Source organism: Cyprinus carpio, chromosome B17, assembly GCF_018340385.1.
Source record: "Cyprinus carpio isolate SPL01 chromosome B17, ASM1834038v1, whole genome shotgun sequence".
Lineage (NCBI taxonomy): Eukaryota > Metazoa > Chordata > Actinopteri > Cypriniformes > Cyprinidae > Cyprinus > Cyprinus carpio.
Genome location: NC_056613.1, coordinates 13,322,425 through 13,348,587, shown reverse-complemented (window position 1 = coordinate 13,348,587; position 26,163 = coordinate 13,322,425). Strand labels below are relative to the sequence as shown.

General features: G+C 37.4%; 1 protein-coding gene across 3 annotated transcripts in view; it reads right to left on the bottom strand.

Moving 5' to 3' along the window:
* Window positions 1–499: 499 nt before the first annotated feature.
* The window catches only part of grid1a (glutamate receptor, ionotropic, delta 1a), a 245,467-nt gene continuing 219,803 nt past the window's right edge, over window positions 500–26,163 (bottom strand). The window contains exons 9-16 of one of the 3 annotated variants that reach the window (XM_042742358.1): window positions 21,503–21,604; window positions 19,530–19,727; window positions 18,991–19,321; window positions 16,759–16,897; window positions 10,480–10,675; window positions 7,334–7,500; window positions 5,535–5,775; window positions 500–1,814 (exon numbers count right to left, since the gene is read on the bottom strand). In XM_042742358.1, the coding sequence (XP_042598292.1) occupies window positions 1,401–1,814; window positions 5,535–5,775; window positions 7,334–7,500; window positions 10,480–10,675; window positions 16,759–16,897; window positions 18,991–19,321; window positions 19,530–19,727; window positions 21,503–21,604 (1,788 nt within the window). In that variant the 3' untranslated portion in view covers window positions 500–1,400. Of the gene's footprint in view, window positions 1,815–5,390; window positions 5,776–5,814; window positions 7,123–7,333; window positions 7,501–10,479; window positions 10,676–16,758; window positions 16,898–18,990; window positions 19,322–19,529; window positions 19,728–21,502; window positions 21,605–26,163 lie in introns of those variants that run through there. The other 2 variants (XM_042742359.1, XM_042742360.1) reach the window with 2 other exon arrangements.

Sequence of the window (26,163 nt, the reverse complement as noted above, 5' to 3'; positions counted from 1 at the left end):
TTTTCAACAGCCATTCCTCCAGTCGTTGGAGTCATTTGATGCTCAAGAGAAACATTTATTATTAATGTTAAAAACAGTTGTGCTATTTTTTTAATAAACTACGATTGTTTTTTAAATATGATTTTTTGATAAATAGAAAGTTCAAAATAACAGCATTCATTTGAAATAGAAATCTTTTCCAACATTATATAATGTCTTTACTGTCACGTTTGATCAGTTTAATGCATTCTTGCTGAATAAGTTGTCTTTAAAAAAAAAAAGACCCCAAACATTTAAACAGTGTAATACATTTTTATCATTCCAAGTTTTATAAATTAACTTTGAAATTGTAACTATTACTAATCATGCACTTATAAATTAACCTATATTAATAGATGTAGTTAATTGTGAGATGAACCTTATTTTAGTTTTAAAAAAGATAATCTTACCAATAAACACTAAATGGATAAAAGAGTTGAAGCAAAAGAGTTTATTTTATAAACAAAAGAAGCTCAAACACCACTGTGATTTTCCTCCAACATGTTAAAATCACTAATGGTTTCAGGAACAGGATAAAGAAATATTTTTTAATATTGTTCAGTTTTCTACTAAAGAGAAGCAACATAGTTCATATTGATATGTTTATATTTCTTTCTCTGTTTAGAATACACTATAAAAAGACTCAAATGTAGCCATTACATATGAGTATGCAGAATTTCAGGTACATATAATGTACATATGTCTCTTTTAGAATGTATTTGATATTAAAGGTTAGTGTTTTGTATGCTGTTCTACAGATGATTTTGTACACATGGCTGTCAAAGGCTAAGACAGCTTCAGCCTCCATACACACTGAAAGTATATGATGAAGAGCTGATAGTAAAACTTTGTTCCCTGGGATCAAACGTTACGTGAGCGGTGCCTCCACAAACCTGCAGTTTCTTTGATTCATTTCTCTTTAAAGCTTTTTATATTAAACAATAAATTAGGTGATCAAAAGATTCACAGATTATTTCTCTTTCACTTGTTTCCTCCCCATCTCTTCTCCTTCAAATGAAAATCTTTAAACGTGGCACTTAGAAAACATCCACAAGGAATTCTCATTTTTATTTTAGAACAAAATTTACAAAGCCATTCAAACAGTCTGTATTGTAGGTAATTACTCCTTTTAAACTCAACTTCAAAAAAATCATGAATATTCAAAATACACTTTGACTTCACTGCTGTCTCTCATTATATACAAATATGTACAGGCAAGGAAAGTCAGCGTCTCACAGTCGTATGTATCTGTACTGAAAAAAAAGAGAGATCTCCATATCTGTTTGTATGTATGTAATTGTATAAATGCAACCAGACCTGTTTCAAACCTGGTTTTTGTGATTGGCTGGTCGACAGTCTTTAGAATGCTCAGACCGGTCGGCTCAAATAGAGGTCCCATGGCTTGGATCAATGGCTTCTGGGATGGGTCCCCTGGGCACTGCCTGGTAAGAGATGGGCATAGGTGTCTTTACGGGGCTCTGGCGGAAAAGGCCTCCGTTGGGCGCCCGGTGTTTGCAGCGCATGGAGGGTGGCAGAGTGGAACTGCTGAGAGGGAGGGGGAGGCTCCGTCCGGGCACGCGGCCGACCCCAGGACCCTCCTGGAGGAAGGAAGTCACGGACAGGCCCCCAGGGGGGAAATCTCTCATGGCTTCCTGGGAGCTCTGTTGTGGCCGCATGCTGCCCATGTCCAGGGCAGAGATCTCCAGAGACTGACCTGGCAGCTGCTTGTGCGCCAGATCGTCCTCCATCAGCCCACTCAAACGCTGGTGAACCTGCTCCAGATTCACCTCTTTGTCCTGGGAATGACAAAGAAAGGGGGATATTGAGACCCAGTTCAAGGCTAGGGGAAAGATGAAAAGGGCGAGAATTGATTTGTGGGGTGGAAAAAGGCAAGAAAGAAAGAAGAAGCGAGAAATGAAAAGTGGACGGGCACTGGAGCAAGAACAGATGTGAACGAAAAGAACGTGGAAGTGCGTGCAATGTTTCAGAAAAGAGCAGAAGGTGTTTACCAGGGGCTCCAACAATCACATCAGCTCTGATTAATGATACCAATTACACAACGTACTACTGACAGCACAGAATAATCTCATAAAAATAAAATCAAATCCATCTCTTCTCTCACCCGCTCCAGCAAGCAAAAGGTCTGTACTGCTAAAAAAAAAGCTTCATATCCAAAAAGTTAGAAATGAAAGAAATCAATGATGCAAATGAGAGTGAGCGCTGGGAAACATGAGCCATAAATTGAATTGCAAACACATGCTTTGGAGCTTCAATGTTTCGGGCTTATTTCGGAGGAACCTTGAAAGGGGTATTTTTCTACATTCTTTGATATGCGCTGCCGTGAAATAGCTTCGGTCATGCGCCAGTGATGCCGTGGCATGCTACTTAATGAAAGAATCAAGCCAACATTAACAGGCCGCTAACTGCTTACATTTTTTCCCACACAGTCATTTAATTCTCATGCCATGCATCCTCCATAAGAGAGTGAGGAGGGTGAACTCGATACTATGAAGCATTCATAAGTAATGCATCCTTTCCATTTTAACGGAATAGTTCACCCCAAAATTTAATTCTGTCATTTACTCACTCTCATGTTGTTTCAAACCTGTATCATGTGGAACACAAAAGATGACTTGGGACCCTATTGACTTTCATTATACACATGAAAACGTGCTTTAAAATATCTTCTTCTGTGTTTTTGTGAGTGACTGAATTTTCACTTTTGAGTGAACTGGTCCTTTAACTCAATTGCAGAGGTCTTACATCTCTAGCCCGGTCGATAGCAGCGAATCAGCTGTATATTCTACAGTTTTGTACCGTTTATGGGTAATTAGAGGTGTCACATTATGAGACTATGTTTCTGAGTCATAAGATCAATGAAGATATAATTACTGCAGAGCTCATGCAGCTGTAGAAGAAAGTCTGAATGTGGCTCTAATTAAAAATGCATTAATTCGCCATTAAAATACACCCAATTTGGGGCACTTACAGCCGTGACAAACAACACAATTGGAGGCCAGTCTCCTTTTGGATTCCAAATTGCAATATTTTGGGACATCAGTGTGGCTACTGAATGGGTGATCTGATGGATGACAAACAGATGATGAATTTGATGAGTATGTGGAGGGAAATGGAGAGGCACACAGTGGGATTCCTGTTAGTGCTGCTTTGGCAAAGAGACTCCATGAATAAATTGATCGCTCTAAACAGAATGTACTTATTAATCCACACAATATGGATGAATTAATGTCTCTGACTTTGCCAGGGTCTCTGTCATCAGTTAGTTCTCTTTGCATGAGTGAGTCATATTATCGCTCCACCTACATCCACATATATAATCTGATTGATTTGGAGTTCTAACCCACTCCAGGAGGACGCATGTCCTTCCTCTAAATGACTGTACATTGTCAAGCCCTGTTCACCCCACTGACAGGTATCCCTGCTCAGGTCTCTGCTGACCTGTGTAAAAAGCCTGCGTGTCTTCCCAGTCTCTTTCTCTCTCTGGCCAAACGTCCCGTGTGCATCCTGCAGCAGTTGCAATTTCATTATATGCCAATGACCCAGACGCCATCTCCAGAGTGCAGCCCTTAGTGTCCTGTATGAGACCATAGAGAACCCGTGACTGCCTGGACATTGGCATATAATTGCAATAAGAAGACACAGAGAGGGATATAAAACGTAAAATGTGTCAAGATGGTTATTGTGTGGTTCTTATTGCTTGCCAGAGCTCCAATGACTCCCTTCTTACAGTGTATCATAAACCAAACAAAATCATACATAAAAGAAACACTCAAATTGTACAGGCATATGGCAGACTGAGCACCTTAAAGCAGGAACAAGGAGTTGGTTGGTGAAAGCAATATAGTCTGAAAGCTAGTAAAAGTTCTTATCTCTTTATGTGCTATTAATTCAAATCCAATCAAATTTCAAGCAGTTGACAAATGGTAGTCATAATACAGATGTCTGATCGTTATTATTCAACAATGTCTGTAAAATGTAATATTATGTTATCAACAAATCAACGTTCCTGAACTATAATATGTGGTTTATGAGCTGTTGCTCTCACCAACCTGCTTGCCTCGGCTCAAGATATCACCAAAGGGAAAAGAGAGAAGGAGAGGAGACAAGGACGGAAGAGTAACTGCAGAACACTTGAACATAAGTCAATAAGTCTCTGGCTTTCTCATTGCACACACTTTAGTTTAGGGATCCAGGTACAACCTTTGCCCTAACAACCTAGCAGAAGCAGCAGAAGTAGTATGATTGACGGATATTGCAAATTGGGGATGTTTGTATGCAGAAAGCTACTCGTAAACAACAATTTAATGAATGGAACGACACTTGTAGGTGCCCATAACACAGAGCTAATGGTTTTGAATACAAAAGCTACCATCTCCACTTAAATGGATAGTATATCCAAACAAAGAAAAATCTGTCATCATTTTCTGTGGTTCCAAACTCATATGAATTCCTTTCCTCTGTGAAACACAAAAGAAGTTATTTAGAAGAACGTTTTAGCTGTTTGTGGCTGTTATAAAACTAATGGGAACCAAAACTTTCAAGTTCCAGAAAGGACACAAAAGTAGCAAGACATTGTTAAAAATATGGCAAAATAAAACTTATTAAAGATGTTTTCTGATAGAAAACATGAACCAGTCTTCACTGGTTTGTGAACAAATGCCATTTTTTGGATTCCATTGACTTTTATAATATAGACAGCATAAAGTCACAAAACAGGGAGAGGAAGAACTCTTTTTTAAATTATGTACATTTGAGAATATCAAAACATTTCAGGTTATCAAATATTTTATTATTTTTTTATATAAATTGGTTGTTGATTGGATTTTAAGATATTATAGTCAAAACAGTGGCAGATAAATGCAAGCATGTAGGGGTGCCATTTCAGCAGACTAAATGATTGGAAAAATCTGGTATTTGTCACCAGAGAGAAGAATGTTGTTTCGCTGGAAGATCAGTTTATGACATTTTGATTAAAAATTAAGGTCCTAATTGAAATAAATAAATAAACATTAACCCCAAAAACAAGATCAATAATACTCATTTTAAAAATAGATATGGGAATTTACATTTCATGTCGATGTTAAACATTCTTCAAAATATCTTCTTTTGTGCTCTGTGGATGACAGTAATTCATATGGATTTGGAACAAGGTGAGGGTAAGTAAATGATGACTGGTTTGCATTTTTGGGTGAACTATCCTTTTTAATAATCAAAGATTTTATCTGTTTTTTTTTTCCTAGGTGATCTTGTGCTTTTATTGAGTGACTCCCTCCCCCCTTCACCCTTCCCTCTTGCCTTCTCTTTGGCAACACTTCAGCAAATGGGAGGCAGTAAGTTCTTAATGGTCACACCTATAGCTGGGTGTACTGGAGCTCGACTAAATCGGGGCTTGCGTCAGTGGCGTCTGGATCCATAAAGTAGAGTGTGGCAGTGGCTGTACAGTCCTGGGCGCGGTGGGCAGGGGTTGGCCGTAGTTTGGCCCCCTGTGGGGTCACCTCTTTGGGCTGTGCCCGCTGACAGCGTGGCCCGTTCCACCAGGACTCCAGAGCAGCCACCAGGCAGGCCAGCAGCAGCCCTGCCGCTAGGATGCAGAAGACCCCAGCGAAGCTGTGCAGTCTCAGGGCACGGCCCTCCGGTTGGGGCTCTGCGTGCTTGTCCAGGTCACAGCGACCTTTTCGCGGCCACCACTTCTGCTTTAGTATGTCAAGGTCTCCTTTTTCCTGCAGGTCAAGGATCCTGAAGTGAAAAGGAAAATGGATTGTTAAGAGGACTGAGCTACTAATCTGTCATTGCTTTCATTTGAATAATAAAAAAACTATACGTTCTGAAATGATTGATTTTGCCTGTTCCACCGCTTTGTTGAAACCTTTATTACAAGAGGGAAGTTCGGAACAAAATATGACTCAAAGGTGAAAATGAGGCAAATATAAGGGCTGGACAAAATAATATGAAAATCTGGGAAATAAGCAATATTTCTGAAGGTGTTTTTACCACCTTTTGCCTTTAATACAGCTTCCAGATGTTTTAGAATAGATTCATACACTTTTTGAATAGTCTCTAGCTGAATGTTGTCTATGAAAACATCTGCCAGTTGCTTTAAAGTTGCTTGAATTGATTTCTCACTCTTCTCTCTAAAACTATCAAAACTATTATCAAAACTACACAGTAGTGTGATAATATTCAAGTCAGGTGATTTGTCTGGCTAGGGCAGATGTTGAAGTTGTTTTTCCAACTGTCCAGGTTTTATGATCATGACGCCATCACAATATTAGCAGTTGCAACTCTTTCATGGATGCTGGCTTTGTGGTCTTCAAGGTGAATATTGAGGTTTTCTATCACTTTGCTGCAGTAGTTCTGTGTTGTTTGGACACATAATTTTGTCCAACCGCTGTATTACAATTATTGGCCATGGAGCCATGGAAGCAAAAATAATGCTTCTAGTTTTCAAATGTAAAAAGTGAGGCAATTATCTCCTCAATTAAAAGGCAGAGATAAAAGGTCCTTAAACAGTGTTTACAAACTTTTTAAAACATTTAACAGTTGGTCTTCTATAGAGTCTTATTAATTAGCTTTCTCTTTATTCATTGAAAAGTTTTCTTAGTAGTTATACATTTCAATGCAGCAGATGTTCAGAAAGCGGACGCATTTGTAAAGAATCCAGTGGAAAAGGTCAATAGCTAATGATAGAAACGAAAATGTCAAAGGTTGAAAAATAAAGTCTGTTCAACTGCAATTGTCCTGGGTATTAATTTAAAACATGTTTGATTCTAATTCCCCATAACAGACTGAAAGGTGATTGTAGAGGATCCATCATGAAAATGCATTTCGAGGCCCGATGTTCCTGATATGTGAATTATTAATTGCCAACGAGCTTACCTCCCTTAAGCTAATTAGTATGTGAGCAGAGTGTCGGTACGAGCTGAAAATATGAATGCAAATTATAGTCAAACAAATGAAGGGCTGCAGGGTGAGGTGCTTTAAAGCCAGTGGAGAGAAGAAAGGATGGGTGGGAATAAATAAATGCATAGAGAAGCAGACACTGGTGATTCAATAGGATTCATGGGTTCTCCGGCAAGACTGCATCTGCCAAGGAAATAAATGTAATGTAAATAAGAGAAAAGACAGATGATGAAAGAAAAAGGGAAACAATCAATCACAGTCATGCAGTTTGATGTTTGCGACGCTTTGGAGCTTGATATTGACTTAAAATGACTGAAACGATGGTGTCTCCTTCAGCTAGTTTAACAACTTGTATCATTCTTTCTGATCATATTGCACATATACACTCGCTCACTTCTGCGAGAAGAGATCTCTGTAGGGGCTGCCGTGCTGCAGAGCCAGGCCGTATCCTTTGCTGCTCATGCTGTTTCCTGTGACCACCAGCGTACAATCATCATCTGTCAGAGCTGCGTACTCTAACACCGCCATGTCCCACAGGAAGGCATACGGATCCCGCTTCACCTGAGAGAAACCACACACACACACGGTTCAGTGTTTAATTTGCCCATGTATTGCTGAACATCACGGCAGGGTTTTGTGTTTTTGAAAATAGTAACATAAACAAATCCGGAGGTTATCTTAAGATGGAGAGCTTCTCCTTTCAGTCGCTCAGTTCTTGTCAGACAGGTCACAGACATCATTCAAAATGAAAGATGTTTATATTTCACTGAAAGTCATGAGATGGCTTTGAACTTGTTTCTTCTCTGGAAACTAGCATCCCCCGCTTCCTTTTTCAAGAGATTTCACTCTCTCTTGGGAAAATGGCTTTACCACATTAAATAAAGCAGCACAAGCATCTGCTTTTCTTTCTGTTTATTTTAAACTCAGGCTCTATCACAACCAAACGGTTATGACAAACTTTCATATAAAAAGTACAAAGGTAAAAAAACGGATGTCAAAGAAGAAATGACAAAGAAGCTACCATCTCCTGGCTCTTCCATATAAACTGTGGAGGCCATTTGAGAAAAGTGAACTCATTGTCATGTTCAAGAAACCAGTCTGAGATGATCTGAGCTTTGTGACATGGTGCATTATCCTGCTGGGAGTAGCCATCAGAAGATGGGTACACTGGGGATGGACATGGTTGGCAACAATACTCAGGTAGGCTGTGGCATTTAAACGATGCTCAATTGGTACTAAGGGGCCCAAAGTGTGCCAAGAAATGATCCCCTACACCATTACACTACCACCACCAGCCTGAACCATTGAGACAAGGCAGGATGGATCCATGCTTTCATGTTCTTTATGCCAAATTCTGACCCTACCATTTGAATGTCGCAGCAGAAATTGAGACTTTTTCCAATCTTCTATTGTCCAATTTTGGTGAGCCTGTGCGAATTGTAGCCTGCGTTTCCTGTTTTTAGCTGACAGGAGCAGCACCTGCTGTGGTCTTCTGCTGCTGTAGCCCATCTGCTTCAGGGTTCAATGTGCTGTGCGTTCAGAGACGGTATTCTGCATACTTTGGTTGTAACGAGTGGTTATTTGAGTTACTGTTGTCTTTCTATCATCTCTAACCAGTCTGCCCATTCTCCTCTGACCTCTGACATCTACAAGGCATTTTCGGCCACACAACTGTCGCTCACTGGATATTTTCTCTTTTTCCGACCATTCTCTGTAAACCCTAAGAGATGGTTGTGCCTGAAAATCCCAGTAGATCAGCAGTTTTTGAAATACTCAGACCAGCCCATCTGGCACCAACAACCATTCCACATTCAAAGTCACTTAAATCCTCTTTCTCGACTATTCTGATGCTTGGTTTGAACTTCAGCAAGTTGTCTTCACCACATCTAGATGCCCTAAATGCATTGAGTTGCTGCCATGTGATTGGCTGATTAGCAATTTGTGTTACCAAGCAATTTAATAGGTGTACCTAATAAAGTGGCCGGTGAGTGTGTGTGTGTGTGTATATATATATATATATATATATATATATATATATATATATATATATATATATATATATATATATATATATATATACACACATATTACAATTTAAAACTGGAAATTTTGCTATACTCTCTATGGTTATGGCCCTATTTCCACCACATAAAATTTTCATGACTTTAAGGGGGGAAAAAAAGACATAAAATGACAAAATTCTCCAGTGACAAATGTCCATACACTACTGGACATTGTTAGCAAACAAATTATATTAGTGAGGGTGTGAAATGTTAGCTGTAAGATAATTTATTTTCTAGTCCACAGGGACAAAAGTGGCCACAGTTGAAGAAACACTCTTATATATGTGAATCTGTTGGGCAATTACTGGTAGTTAAACACTTCAGCATGGATGGCCTGACAATAGCACTATTCAAAACCATCCAAAGTGCGGGGGTGCAACCGTACAGGCCTCAATTTCTCTGTGTCTTATCTCTTTTCATTATTCTGCTTAAGAAATCAATTTTGAGCCTGCTGAATTGCTAGCTTAATAGTCAGTTATGTAACTGGACTGAAAAACTCTCATAAAGAGATTCAAGGTTTGGTAATGTCTCCTGCAAAAAGCATGCCAGTGGATATGCGACAATAAGACGAGCTGTGAAATTCAATAGCTGCAATTTTTTGAAGTTTTATCATAGGGTTTGATGTGGATATCAAGTGTCTTAAAGGTTCTCTTGGCATCAGCAACAGTTTGTATACAAAGTGACTTTGAAAGTTTTACCAAACAAGCACAAATACATGAATGCATTCAGCAGCATATGAATAATTTTTATGACTCGCACAATATGGATGGATATTACATTGTCTGAGCCATGAATATTTATCTTGATAGTCTAAAGCACTTTTGTCATGTTTTCTGTCAGACTTGCATGCTACATTTCCCTTTCTCTCTTTAATGATGCAAGATGCCAGAATTGTCCTGTTTCAAACCTAAACAGACTGCAATTTACTGCTGGGCTCTTCTTGCATTCTGTGAGACATGCTTTGGATTACAAAGGGCCACCGATAGCCAGCCAGCCAGCCTCATGCACATGGTAGTGCACAGAAAATCTCTTACCAGCACCATGGACAGCTCTTACGAATTACTATATAGCAGAAATTCAGCACCACGGACAGCTCTCCACTCTGATTAACACGACAAGTGCTGATTTGAAAGGTTTGAGCTTTTGAGCTTTTCAGTTTACTAATAGCTCCTCTTATCCTCTGTTTCATGTGCTGTGCGTGTTTATATATATATATATATATATATATATATAGATATATATATAGATATATATATAACATACGCACAGCACATAAAAAACAGACAGGATATATAGATAATATATATATATATATATATATATATATATATATATATATATATATAGACAACCAAATTAATATGAAATATTGACTGAAACATGACCCATTAAGACTACATAACCAGCTCTCCATTCCAAGATCTCTTGTTTCCCCCTCCCACCTCATCTGTAAATAAAAGGACTCTGTGTCTGATACCTTGCGGATGCCTTCAGCAGGAGAGGTCACAGAGTTGTCCTGTCCCTGATTTTTATTGATAGTTCTCCACAGCTCGGCGAAAGTGCTGTCTTGCTCCAAGGGGTTCGTGCCCTTCACCCTGAAATACTCGAACACAGCAGAGTCTCTCACTGTTCCGTAGCTCAGCTCTGTCTGCTTGGAAAGGTCTTGAAATGTTCTGGATTGAGAATAAAAATAATAAAAGATATACAAGTCACATATATTATTTAAAGTGCACATTGTATTAAAAATTAAATAAAAACAGACATGACAACAGTGTAGAAGAAGGCTAATTAACATGCTGTATGCTAACAATTATTGATGCCTGATGTTCAGAATGTGTTTGCGAAATTGCCACTGTGTTCACTGTCATGTGCTGAAAGATTTGATTTACTATTTTAGTTTTTGAACAATCTGGAGGTCTAGATATGACTCAAACAACAACAACAAAAAGCTGTGAATGGTACATTTCACAATCTGCATAAACAGTGTGAAAGGAGCATTAAACAATTAAAATCCTACTCTCGCTGGAACCAACCATTTAGGCACATCATATGGTGCTTTTCAGCCAACTGAATAACATGTAACAGTGCACACACATAGATACTATTATTTCACTTTATTTTTAATTGCTCTCTTAGAGTGAGCAAAGCTTTATTACCATGACTGTAAAGATTTAAAGAACAGAGACTAAATTAAATGAGGAGAAATAAATCACAATGAATGGAATGAAATATTTGTAAAAAAAAAATAAATAAAATAAAAAAAAAAAGATTTAAAGGTTTGTTTGGTGGATGGATGGTTTATTATATTATAAAATGTTGTGTGTTGTTCATGTGTTGTTGTTGTTATGATATTATCAGGATGCTGAATAATATAATTACCTGCTTATTTTTTTAAAGACAGTTCAGACGGTTCATTTAAATGATTATTATTTTTTTAATTACATTATTGTCTGTAGTTTTAGGTAGCTTAGAATCTTAAATACATTCACATACGCTCTCTTCTCTGAAATAAAATAAAAACATTTAATTAAATAGATCATAACACAGGTGATGTGTCCTTCACCTCTCCATGACACTTTTCCTCCTAAATGCACTCCTGAATCACAGAGGTGTGAGGCTTAGCTACTGATACGCTGCATTTCAATACGGTAATATGGGGGTTAATGAAAGTCCCTTATCTAACACTACCATTACTGCTTGACCTGGCTCTGTAAGTACCAAACTAACAGCATGAAAATATTTGGCTGGTTTACATCTACTCATCTGCTTATGTATGCATGTAGTATGCATTTTTCTATTATTATGTGTGGGCTGGATGGCTGCTATGTTATTTAAAATATTGTGAAAAGCTTTAATAAATTTAAATTGTGATAAATATGCAGCAATTGGTACGGTGGAAATGGTTTCTGAAATGTGTTTTCAGTTCAGATGGCTGTGGTCAGATTATAACAATCAAGATTTTTTTTGTCCATACACTGAATATAGACTTTAAAAAACAAAAACAAAATCATCACTATTTGCATAGTGAAAAAAGTACAGGCGAGTTAGAGGCCAGACCAACAGACGCAACAATACTCTCTTCTCCACATGAAAACAATAAAAGAGCTCATGCAACAATCAATCCCTAATGAAAAGGCAGACTAGACACAACAACACTAAAACTGTCACAAATAATGAATGAATGCATAAACATGATGTATTCATTAATTATTTGAATAATTTGGGGAAAAAAAATTCCCCCTGACAAAATACAGTTCTAAATGATTTTGCAGCTCACAGCTGCTGCCTTCCATCTGCAACTTCCGATGTCATGCAGTCCATGTGATGTTTATAGGGCAGCCGGCTGCTCTTCCCTCTTGTGTAATGACACTGTGTTGCTTCTCCTTCTGGTTTTAGTGGGGAGTGATTTCATGTTGAGATAAGTATCTTCCATCACCCTTGACAAGGCTATTTAACAGGACAGCACAATTATTTGCAGATTCAATGAGTCAGATTGTTAATCTTGAGAAGATAAAATCAGAACAATTAATCAGTTTAATTATAGTGATACTGCCACAGCTGAAAAAAAAAGAAGAAGAAGAAAAAAAACCCTATGGAAATGTGTTACGCATGATGTCATCTTATTGTATTCATGATATGGTCATTTATTCTACAAAGCCTGCTGAGCAGCTTTCATATGGTTTTAACTTTCCTGAAAAATGTTGCAGTTCTGAAATTTAACATTTCTTTTGAAAGCCGTGGCAAAGCAGTTTATTGTTTCATTCAAGATTTAACATCCAACATTTTAAAAATATAAAAAAGAAAAGATTTTATACATTTATAATGTTACCAAAAAATTCTATTCTATTCTATTCTATTCTATTCTATTCTATTCTATTCTATTCTATTCTATTCTATTCAAATAGATACTGTTCTTTTAAACTTTTTACCCATCAAAAAATCTTGAAAAAATATAATTTTTAAATAATCAATAAATTAATAAATTAATAAGGAAAGCAAAGCAGCACAATGTTTTCAACTCTGATAATAATAAAATGGTATCTTGTGCACCAAATCAGTGTATTAGAATGATTTCTAAAGGATCATGTGACACTGAAGACTGAAGTAATGAATGCTGAAAATTCAGCTTTTCTATCACAGGATTAAATTACATTTTGAAATATCAAATAAAACTGAGTTCTTTTAAATTGTAAATATATTTTACAATATTTGTATTACATTGATTTTTTTGATCAGCCTTGGTAAGCATTAGACACTTCTTTCAAAAACATTTAAAATAAACTGCAGTGTACATCAGAACGTCATGAGCAATCCAATTTTTTTTTTTTTTTTTTTTTACATATTAAAAACATGCCAGCTATTGAGCCTAATTTGGTCTCTAATTTGACCTATGTGGACAGATGCACCATATTTAAACTGAGATGAGATAAGCTATTGATATACATTTTGGGGTTCAGTTGACAAAACATGGATTGAGCAACAATATGTCTAAGTTCCTGTTTTCCACTGGTTCTAGTGCAAACTGAAAGAAGTTTATAGTCTGCCTACAGTGAAAACTATAGAGATGGCATATATAAGGTCACCGAACCAAACCACACTTTTCTTCACCAAACAACACTTATTGAGAGAAGGCAGCAAAGAATGAGTAATGAGCTGTTAAAACAAGACATGTTCTTTCATTCAAAAACAACCAGACAGTTCGCCACTGATTGGAACAGAACGAGCGCAAGGGTCATGGGATGCGTTTTTAATCATTGTGTTTTTAACTTGACACACTGAAGTAAAAATGTGCTTACTGTGTGAGATGCTGAAAAAACATGAAGAAATTACAAAATTGCCAAAGATGTTTGTGTATACTAATATTTTTATAACCTCTATTGTCCTCTTGGGGGAGATTTGTTACAACATCACATATATAATATAACTGCAATAAAACAGCAATATAAAATAAATATGATAAAAAAAATCTATAAATCACTAAACATTGTAAAAATTAGTCTCAAATACAGTATATGTGTTTAAATAATTAGATTTTTTATAAGCAGATATTGATATGTATGTTTCAATTTGCAATCAGTTTGATCAATTAATCAGTATTAATGTAAAAAATGTTTAATCGACTGACAGTCCTAAACATGTAATGCAATTTCCCAGGATACCTAGCAAGTAAGTACAAACTCCATGCCTCTGAGGTTCTTTCAGCCAGCCTCTGCAGGACAAATCAATAGAGGTGCTCTATTAAAGGTATTATCAGCCGTAATGGGGTAATGAATTTGGATGTGATCCATTATCTTGTTTTTTGTTTTGTATGAGAATGTTCTAGATGCCCTATATCCAACTAAGCATATAAATATGGTGCTGTATTAAACCACACTCAGGCTTAATTATGTGTTCTGAAGCCCCAAAAAAATAAATAAAATTAACCGCTTCATAAATCATGCAAATTAAAATGGTCACTAAATACTCACAAAATAGTTTACAAACAATTTACAAACACAATGCAAAATAGTAGACCTATATTTTATAAACAGAATTACACATCCAATGATTTTTATAGCATACAAATTTCAACAGCACTTTGGATGCTTCCATCACTTCCATCAGCCAATCACAGCACACTGGCAGAGTGAAGCTGAGCATTTGGGAACCTCAGGACTGAACACAACGTTTGTCAAGCCTGAATCCCATTTTACATCTAAGGCTGGTGAGAGATATGAAAGACTCCCAGTGGGCTCCCAGCGTGCTAACGATACCGTATCATGCACCAGCAGAGCTGCCTGATTTTAATAACAGTTACAAACAAGGTGATTAGCACAACCATAGCAGCTGTGGATGCTGCCACTGATAGATTAAAGAAATAATCCCCCAGAGCCCCAACACACACACATACTCACAAGAGCTGAATAAGAAATGTGACGGCACCAAACTCTCCATTAATGTTCTAAAGCTGAACCTTTGGGCAAACGGTGTGAGGCATTTTGCTGGTGAACTAACAGGTCCGCCAGGAGTATATAGTCAGAAGTCAGAGAGACAGAATGCAATAAGCTTCTCCAGTCTTGGGTTTTAAGCTGAGCTGAGAGGGCCGAATTCAATGAGCAGGCAGATAACATTTACAGAGGCAGGAGGAAGCTATTTGCACATCAGTTAGGGCATTACCAGTTCAAATAAAACAACTCTCATAGTCAAATAAGAGGGAGGTTTTAAAGCAGAAAGAGCATTTATTTCTGCTGTGACAATACAATTATTCTTCTATAGTGAGGGAGAAGGAAAAGAATCACTGCAGCTCTTTTGTGGCTTGTTGTTTGTGCTATCTAACAGTTGTATATATAAATATAAAAAAGACCTGTGTGTTTATAACAACAAGTGCATGACATTTCTCTGAAGTGGGAGCAGCCTGCATTGACAAAACACCTAGAAAAGGTTCTGGTGTCTACACAAAGGGAAAAAAAAGGATTTTAATATTAAGGGACCTTTTGTGGAATTTATGGAGAATGTCAGGAACTGTGAGCTCCCTGCTGGGAAGTGAAGGACCAACATGGTCTCTAAGAGAGAGCTTGCATGCTGTGATTTCAGATTTAATTTGAAGAAATATGAAGCATTTAGCTGACTCACAATGTTACTACTTTCAATTTTAGACTTACTTCCTCTATGCCTTGAAATTTCAGAGTTACTAGTTCTGTCATTTTGGGTCAGTATCAGTTATTTGTTTTCCCTTCAAATGAATAAATAGTTGATTTTATACAGTATAGTGACAACAGAAATGTTATTATGCAATGTCAGAGATAAAATGAAACTTGAGAGCTTTGTGTTCAAAAAGTGCATTTTAAGCAAAAATCAATGCTATTGTGGACACTTGAGATGATCTAAGTCCATTAAGCATATTCACATACTAACCAACCATATCATTATTATTAATAATAAATTTATATTTATATTTTTAGCTTTATGAATTTTTGTTTTGGCCTTTTTTTTGCCCTGATTTACAGTCTGAACAAGTTGATGTTAATTGCCTAAATTCAGAGCCAGATTGCAGATTTTAACTGATATTTTACAGAAAATAGTGCAGTGTATGATGGGCACAGACTCAGATTTTTTTCCCCCGCTTCTGACTCTGAATCCATCCAGTAGGAGAATATAAAAAGTGCTTGATATTTTAAGCAAATTATAACATGCTTTTCAGTACAGAATTTGGCTAAATGCCTCATGCTAACCAGCTAAACCTGGACCCCTTTTCTATATCATGGAACCACTCTGTGATTTTATCTCATTTTTCCTCCTTTATGTTCCTTACTGCTGCTTTTTGGCAGTGACACAGGACTGCAGCCATGTAATAAAGAAGATACACACATTTTCGTGTTCTCTATCCCACATCAATTAGCAGACACTTTCTCACCCTGCATGTCCGTTAACCCAGTGCTGAACTTTTCTGAAGCGGCATGGTGCATTGTAAGCCATTTACATAAGGTAAACACTGACTGACAGACTAATCGACTGCTTTTCTGAATGACTAGTCAACTAGTAAAAATGAGCAGTCGTGCAGACCGTAATCTGATGCTAATGAATGCAATCCAGTGACGTGATATCCTAACCTGGAGCTACGTTTAGAGATGTACTGTAACAGCTCTAATAAGGCTCTATGACACGCCATGTGGTCAACAGCATGATGAGTCAGGGTTTACAAGCCTGCATATGGACAAGCATCTGCAGATGTGTGGAGTTCTGGCACTGAGACACAGAGCTGGACAAGTTATCTTACCGAACAGCGTTGTCCATGCGGGATACGGTGAGGTAGGCTGCCAGGTTGGCTGTGTAGGACGAGCAGACAATGAGGGTAAATAGCCACCAGCTTCCCATTGCAATCCTGAGAGCCATTGAACTCATGAAGGATTCACCACCTGCAAAACAAGGAAGAAGAGAAAACATTCTACGGATTGTTTGTCATGGTTCACACCAATTCAAAGATACAAGGATACACAAAAACCCCAAAGAATGGAGAAAAATGCAGTGTTGTTCGACAGCAGGGTCTAACTGGTTCATGCTAACCAGCTAAACCTTGACCCCTTGTCTATATCACTGAACCCATCTGTGATTTTATCTCATTTCAGCCTTCCATTATTTTTCTTCCCACCGCTTTTTGGCAGTGACACAGCACTGCAGCTATGTAATAAGATTCATTCTCCCATCACCCGTTTTTCTCAGAAAAGCTCAACACCTTATAAGCCTGTGCTGAAATGTCAACACAATATTCCTCTCCAGCACACACAGCCTTGGAAATGTCATCACTGACACAGAGATGGTGAGAATAAAAGAGAAGGGAAAAGATCTGCTGCTATCATGCTCAATGGAGCTCGTTAGGGGCTATAAGTTTTCTTTTGGGACTCTGAGCCAAATTATCTGAGATCTGAAATTACCCTTTAGGCTTGAATGGATATCCACAGAGTCTGTAATTGGAAAGGTCAAAGGTTAAGTGGGCAACTATGCTCATTATAGGGTTGAGAGTCCACTAGTTTCAAATTGAACCTCCCAAGAAAAAAAAAAAAAAATGCTGGTCCTTTTTTATATGCCCAGACATAGAATTTGAATCTCTGAATATTTTTTGTTCGAAACATGCACCTCCACACAAATGTGTAAGTTTAGTAAGGGGGTTTCACAAAATATTTAAAAATCATTTCATTAATGATTAGTTGCATTTACAACATAGTAGCATGTATTCTAGGGCAAAGTAAAATATGGCAAATTCTATATGACTGGAAATGAAATAGCTACTACAGTACCATTCAAAAAAACTTTGGGGTAGGAAAGATTTATTATTATTATTATTATTTTTTTTTTAAATCTGAATTTTTATCAGGCTTCACTCCACTCTTTAGTGTTACATGATCTTTCAGAAATCATTCTAATATGCTGATTTGCGGCTCAAGAAAAAAATATTATAAATGCTGATAATATTTGTGCTGCATAATATTTTGCTAAATATTTTTTTTTTTTAGTATCATCTGATGAAGAGAAATTTCAGAAGGACAGCATTTATTTGAAATATAAATATTTTGTAACATTACAAATGTCTTTACTCACTGTCACTTTTGATTTATTGAATGCATCCTCTCTGAATAAAATTTCACAGTAATTGCACAGTACTGTATCTCTAGTCAAACTGGCCACTTGAGAGGACTGATGATGGACAACAAGCAAAAATGTGCTTGACCATAAAGGGAAAGTTCATACAAAAATGTTCATACAATTTTTTTTTTGGGGTGAACTATCCCTTTAAGGCTCTTAACACTTGTTAAGCAGAGCTGTTTGCTCATGATGTGTTACTTTTTAATAAGGGTTGCTGCTAGGAGCCCTGACACAATTTGAACAGTATAGCACACCTGCTATCATATGGTTATCCTTCGTAAGTGAAGTAAATGTTTATTTAAAAAGGAAACCCGAATGCAAAACCTATTTTCATAATTACTTGCGGTGTGTTTCATTATCAATTTATGGGTCCAAGGCTTATAATTACAAATTGGCAAACAGCTGTAGAATATTTAGAATTCAGCAGCTGCTGTAAATTGCTTGCATCTTGGTCTAACTTGCTACATCTGAAAGCGCACAGAGACACTATGAGTCAGCCTGGTATTGACAAGATACCCAGAGTATGCAGAATGGAAAAGTGCAGCCATTTATCTAAAACTTCAACAAAACACATTCGCTCTCTCTTCATAGGCACCTTTGCAGCTATGAGTTACAGAATTCCTATGGAATAATATATTTTGTCAAACAGTCAAAATATAAGACTCTAGGGATTGTCTCTAGTGCTGTAAAATATTTGAAGAATTAGATATTTTGCTGAAAAGATATTTTCTTAAAATAAAAGTCTTAAAACGCTGCATTAGCTGTGCCGCTGCAGACGACAATGTCAGCAACTGATTGCACCATCAAAGTGAGGTGATTATTCAGCAATACCTCATCCCTCATGTTCATGTGACGTGACCCAGCTCACCTTGCTGTACAAAGGCTCCGTAGACGATCCAGATGGCACTTTGGAAGGACGTCGTGACAGGAGCAGGCTGGTGGGGCCCAGGAGGATTCTGGGTGCGGACAGACTGGACGCGTCGGAGCAGAAAGACCATGACACCCACCACAGGAATGGCAGCAGCAATGCAGGCCCACACTGCCAGGTCAAACGGTGCCAGCAAGGAGAAGATGTTGAGTCTCTCTTCTGTTTTAGTCATCAGGATTCCCACAGAATAATCCAGATAGCGTTTACTGAAGTCCACCACATTCTCTCGCTCAGGAGTGATGGTGATGGCTGAAATAGCCACATCTGCCCTCTAAACAGTAATAAATCAACATGCAGTCTGAGATAACAATAACACAATTGAAATCTGCCTGTACAAGTTACAAGAGAGTAAATTTGAATAAGTGCAATGCCTTCATAACCATATGTGCCTAAAGTGGTTAACAATTAATTGACTAATATCAATATGTAGTTTCACATAAGAAACACTATGGAAAAGTCTTTATGAATGTGAATCTCACCTTCCCAATTAGTTCTCCAATCATTCCATTCCAAGACCCATTGGCCTGAGGAGATCCGTATTTCCCATCAGCCACTTGATACATTTCATACTTAAAACCCAGAATTTTGGCCAGGGCATCTAGAACATCTATGGAAAATCCCTTATATCTTTTGGGCTGACCTAGAATGTTTTCTGCCACCATCACAAACGGCTCCTCCTGAAGACAAAAGAGAAATATAGGTGTTCATTTGATTCACTTGTTTATTTATTTAATTATACTTTGGTATCCTCTTTTGGAACTAAATTAAGCAGTGATGAAAGGATGAATATGCTTGTTCTGCCTACACATTTAAAAGTTTGGGGTCAGTAAGATTTTCAATCAAAAAGAAAGTAAAAAATATAATATCAAAAATAGAGTTAAAATCTAAAATTGAAATATTATTATCTTTTAAAATAAGTTTTTTCTATTTTAATAGAATTTAAAATGTAATATAATTCTGTGATTGCCAAGATTAATTTTCAGCAGCCATTACTCCAGTCTTCAGTGTCACATTATCCTTTAGAAATCATTCTAATATGCTGATTTAGTGCTCAAGAAACATTGTTATTATCAGTGTTGAAAACAGCTGGTGCAAAGAAATACACATATTATGTATAACATAATGTATGTCTTTAGTGTTAGTTTTACTTAAACCCCAAACTTTTAGGATTCATTTTCAGATGTCTTCAAACAATGATATTAGAATCTTACATTTCCCACAATTCACATGTATCTCCCACAGCATCTTGACAGTAACAGACAGGCTTAAATCTGACATAGCTATTATTAGATTGAATCTTATCATTTACTCATTTGAAAGGTGAAAGCAGAGCCTGACTTATAAGTTTGGACATATTTCTGCAAATAAAAGATAATAATATTGATTGCAACCTTTATTTCTGTGGTGAATCCGTCTGTTCAGGTCGTGACTTGTCGTCAGATTGGTTTTCTGTCTTATTCAAAGCATTGGCTGACGTGACACTTTTACCAGTGAAAGCTGGGACCCTTTGGTTTCAGGTTAATCTAAATGAAGTGTTTCAGCTGACCTGTTACACCATGGCCAGGGAAGCGTGCAATGCCTCATCAGACAGAAATTACCTTTTTAAATTCACCTGGGCAATTTGCAGTAAGGCATATCGCCACCAAACAAGATTGACTGTTTGTGAAGCAGGCCCTGCACTCTCAAATACAGACAGGTGAAATATCTAAGTCTCAAGCTAGTGCACTGTAATTGTATTTAGAGAGACCACAACAAAGATAGACTGGAGAATACATAAAGATCAAACCCCAGAGGAATCTCTGGCAACAACCCTCAAGAGTCTGCATGACTAAAATACTGATATCTGATGAGAGACAAGACAAAAAAACAACACAGCACAACCATGTGGAAACATATACTGTTTATGACAACTAGTGATTGATGATATATTGCAGCAGCAAGCTCTCAACTCGACTCGCATATTACATATTTTCATATATTATTCTAATCATTCAAATAAAGATTAGAATTAACTGGAAAATCAACATTGGTACCAAGCCCTAGCCACAATCAGTATGCTGTTAGATGTACTGTAGGAACAGGAGATGCAATATAAAGTAAAATTCAGTTATTTCTGGAATAAAATTCTCACTGCCCAAACATTACTTGTAGGACATTTTTAGAACCATCAGCATCCATACATCTAAATATTCCTGGAATAACTTTCCTTGATGAGTCAGAATGGATATCAGCATTAAGGTCACAGTTAGGATTAGGAATGGGGTTAGTGGCTTAAACAACATTTTCCATCAAGAATTATGTTGTAGGGGGAAGAGAAATGATTGCTTGATAGCAATGTTATTCCATGAACATGTCCTACTTACTGTATGAAAATCATGTCATGCTTTTTATTCTACAGTAAGACACTGATTGTACCAACGGGGAGCTGAATCAGATTTATTGAAATACTCACCAGCAAGGTCACCACTTTCAGAGTAATTCCTTGCATGCCATGCTCAGCCCTGTTCTCCCTCAGACTGCCGTTCAGCCCACGATCAGAGTCCCATGTCGCCAGCTGGGAGACGGAGGAAGAGATTGTGATTGAGCTTTGATCAAAAAATGATTGCAAAGAAAAGGGAGATTGGAGAAAATATTTAAGGAGGAGGAACAGGACAGTTGCTGAAATTCAGGGATGACCTTACATGACCTGTTTTCATCTATGACAGACCCTTCATCATTGAACAGAAATCAGTAGCCCTTCAGGATTCATCCCAGAGGTTCAGCTGTTTGTGCTTTTGTTACACGCACAGGTGAAAATGTTCATGTAAGTGTGTGAGGTGGTCGCCTAGGCAACAGCTGTCACATTTTCCCCTTCTCTTTAAAAACTAAAATGAAACACACACCCAAGTGTGCACGCACACACTCACACACCTGCCCTTTGTCGATATGCTTTCACAGGCTGCTGATTACAGTCAATATCAGCACAGAAAACACAATAAAACAGAAAACAATACAAAAGAACAACTCTATCAAAAGTTTCTTAATTTCTGAAGGCCTTGAAGCTGAACTGATGCCACTACAACAACAAAAAATCTTAATTTGAAACCTCTGTGTAATCATTCCAAATGATTAAAAGAATAGTAGTGAAGTTTTAGGTAAGATTAAGTTGTAACTTTTTGTATGGCGCAAATGATTTGAGTATATTTAATGCACATTGTGGATATTGTATGTTTTCAGTCTGATCTTTTTTATGCAAATATTACAATGATGATGTCAGAACCATAGCCTTGTGGGTAGCACTTTGACATGTGGCACAGCTGCGCCTCAGGCAACCCCACTTTGGAGTACCGGTTCCAGGTTTTGTTCCCCTCTCTCCTCTCTCAGTGTTTCCTGTCTCCTTCCTACTGTCCCGTCCACCACATTAGCAACATATAAGCCAGTTGCTGAGCCAGTGGAGAAATGACATTGCTCATATTCTCCCTCCACAAGCAATGACGATAACAGTGTTTCGGTAAAACACAGTGCCACACTTCAAAATGAAAGCTGGGATGCATCTATCTTTAAATCCAGGCCCATTCATCATAATCCCAATATCCTACCAGATCCATTCCTCCGCTGTGACGGATTCAGCAGGCCACTGCACTAACATCTTGGAAAGAAGTAACTCTGACCCTGAAATCATGTAAAGCTCTTGTCTGGCCAGTGTTTGAGCCCACAGTCTTCTGTGAGTGACAGAATGACAGAGGTTTTAGAATCTGCCCTAGTGACACAAATCATATATCTTCACTGCTGTGTCCAATACACAGTCCCTGTCACAATAATAACCCCTACCTCGCCCATAATAGCAGATTCAGCTTTTACAAGCAAGATTAGATTTTATATTATCAAAACACAATGAATAGAGAATATTAGAGAAGAAAGAAGCAGAAACAAATAGATAAGATAAGAGGGATTTACTTCTTTTTAGGGATTTCTCTTTCTTTAGTTATGTAGTAGTGTGGAGTTCTCAGTGTCTTTTACAGCAAGTTATGCCCAATAGTCGTGTCAAGTGTTGAATCATTCACTCAAAAGATTTGTTAAAGTGCCCCTATTATGGATTTTTGAAAATTGCCTTTCATGCAGTGTACCACAGCTCTAAAAGAATGAAAATATCCTGCAAAGTTTTAAATCTGAAAGTGCACCAAGTATAAAGTTATTGTCTCTCAAAAGAAAGAGTCAACTCTGAATCATTGAAATGAGTCGTTTTTAAAATGAATCCCAAGCTGTTTCATGTTGATGTCAACATGAAACATTAGCATATTGCCTGCCCACTTGTTGGTCTTTTTGCATTGGTCTGAATGAAAATGCAAATTCATTCTTTGCCATTAGGTTTTGGAGCAGTAAAATAGCTGTTTCCCCGGTAACAGCTGTACACAAAGCAGCACTGTGCTCTCAAATGCCGATTTATCAGGCATTACAGGCAAGATGAAATGAAAATGAGACCAATCGGACCAATCACTGCAAATTAGCATCACGCAAAGGAGGGGTTTGGAAAAATTAATCACTGAGCGAATTGTTTGGGAGTTGTTAAGCAACAGATAAAAATAAATGCATATTTTAAGAAAATGAAAGTGTTTTTTGACCTACAGTAGCATGCATGTCAACCTGTTGTTGGGGACTACCAAAACTAAAATATAAACCTTTCATTATCCATTATAGGGGCACTTTAAAAAAACGTTCATTCATTTATGAATGAAACAAATGAATGTCTTTTTTAAAGAGTCATTGAATCATTCAGGTAGAAAATAAGTTATTGACAATGAAACAAGTGAATGGTTGCATCTGAAAATGCAAACTGAAGTGCACATCTGAAGGACTCTACTATGCAATCAGGCCATGGAAAAAGGTTTTGTGAATGGCAGTAAAGCATTGCAGCTGATGCTGGTAGGTCACCTGACAATGACAACATGACAGATATACAGTAGTATGTCCTGGTTATATTCATACTGCAAACATGCATGCTTAATGGTCATAAACTACAAATTCAAAAGATGTACCTACTAAAAGAATATGCAATTTTTGATGCAGCCAATGTCTCTATGAATGATTTATTGAACCATTCACATAAGTGATTCGTTCAAACACTGATCCATTCAGGAATAAAACACAGCTGCCGTGCATTGTTAGGAGATGCACAACAGTGATTCCACTCCGTTTGGATCTTTTTTCATTGAGTGAGCAAAAACAGACAGTCACTGCAGATATTGTGTCTAAAATGTAAGTACATTAATATTAACTTCTTGTTTATTGAACTGTTGTGTAAAAGCAATATCATACTCGCAATCATACAGCTGGTCTCACTGGCCTCATCTCTGCCAATTTGGCTCCACGGCATGGGATTCTCACGGATTTCTGTATTTTTTTTAATCGAAGATATTTTGCCACACTGTGTTGAGATTTATTTGTGAATAGAGTGACTTAATCAACTGTGTTATAGTTTTACTTTGGACTGAAGTTGAAACAGAAATTGTTCAGCTGCCTTTAGAGAGCTGTAAGTTGACCACTGTTCTGCCATAAACATTTCAGTAAGCTGAAATAATTCCTCTATCTTCTCTCTGCCCTGGTTTCCCAGGTGAGGCTGACAGGGATTCTTTATTTCCCGTATGCTTCCTCCAAAATTTTCTCTTTTAGCTTTTGCCTGTGCTGATAAATAGTTAATCATGTGGGTGGGTGTTGACAGAGATAAGAGCAATGTGGCTTGTCCACTGGAGATGTTCTGTCAGCGAACACTTGAAAGCCAGATCTATCCTACAGCACAAAAGAGATCTCCATCATCTGCAAGAGTGTGTAAGGAAGTGTGTGTAGAATCACATTTACAAAGCTTCAGTATCATGTGTCTCTTAAAGGGACAGCTCACCCTAAAATGAACTTTGTCTTCATTTTTTTTTAAGAATTCTGGGTTATATTGGAATGACATGAAAGTGAGAAAACAAAAGAACTGTTTGATAAACTATTCATTTGACCACAGCAATACACATTCATAACATGTGCGTATTGTCTCAGTAACCAATATTTACTTTAACAGGAAGCCCATTAACAGTTACAAAACCCCTCACAACAGTATCGATACTCCAATATAAATGCAGATTTTTGTTTACAGACGTCAAGCTGAAATCAGGGCTTCAGTAGTCCTTTTTTCAGCATAAATCATCTCTGACTGTCTTTTGTCATTGCTGAGTGTTGTGTCGGCCACTTTGTACTGCCAGACTCTGAGCTGGTTTGTGCCATTTTTCTAGCCTCTTGTTCTCTCATCTCTTGTATGTGATATTAGTGCTACAAGCCAACCAGAATCCCGCCTGTGAAGACACATGAACATTTTGTCAAGACTAAAGGTCTGTGAGCCAGAAATTTACAGCTTTTATTGTTTGTGACTTGGAGAGCCGACGTCTCTACTTGAGAGCACATGGGGAAAAGAGGCAGAGGAACAAAGAGCCAGGGAGAGAGGATTACACACAAATGTTAGCGTACAGGAGGAAACAGTATGAGAGACAGAGTCGTGCAGAGCATCGGGGAAAGAGAGAGGCTTTTAAGGTGCAGAGATGAAGCTTCAATTTCTTCCCATATTGTTGGGCTGTTGACTTTTATGATTCTGTAAGCTGCTGTTTCTGTGATTGGTGAGAGAGAGAGAGAGAGAGAGAGAGAGAGAGAATGTATTTTAGCATCCTTATTGAGTCTGTAAGAGAAACTCATTACCATTCATCAAATCAAATGAGACTCTCACTCTCATGAGTGATAAATTCACCTCATTTCTGCATCATCATACTATCAAAATATACAGAAAAAATATCTGTCACAACTGTGATGCTTTTTATGCAACTCACTGAGCCATTTTAAACAGATTATGACGGATATATTATTGTTTGAAATGTTTAAATTATTACAATTCTAGATTATTTACTCTCTAAGATCTATTTTTAACAGACTGCATTGGCAGTTTATGTTATTTATGTAACAAAGCAGGCCTATTTTTCTGTTGAAGAGAAAAACTAATTATAATAAAATTTTATCTACAATTGTAATTAGTTTATAGGATTTATACGTTTGTAAAATTGTTATTCTTTTAATACAAAAAAGTTCAGAATATATATACTGTAT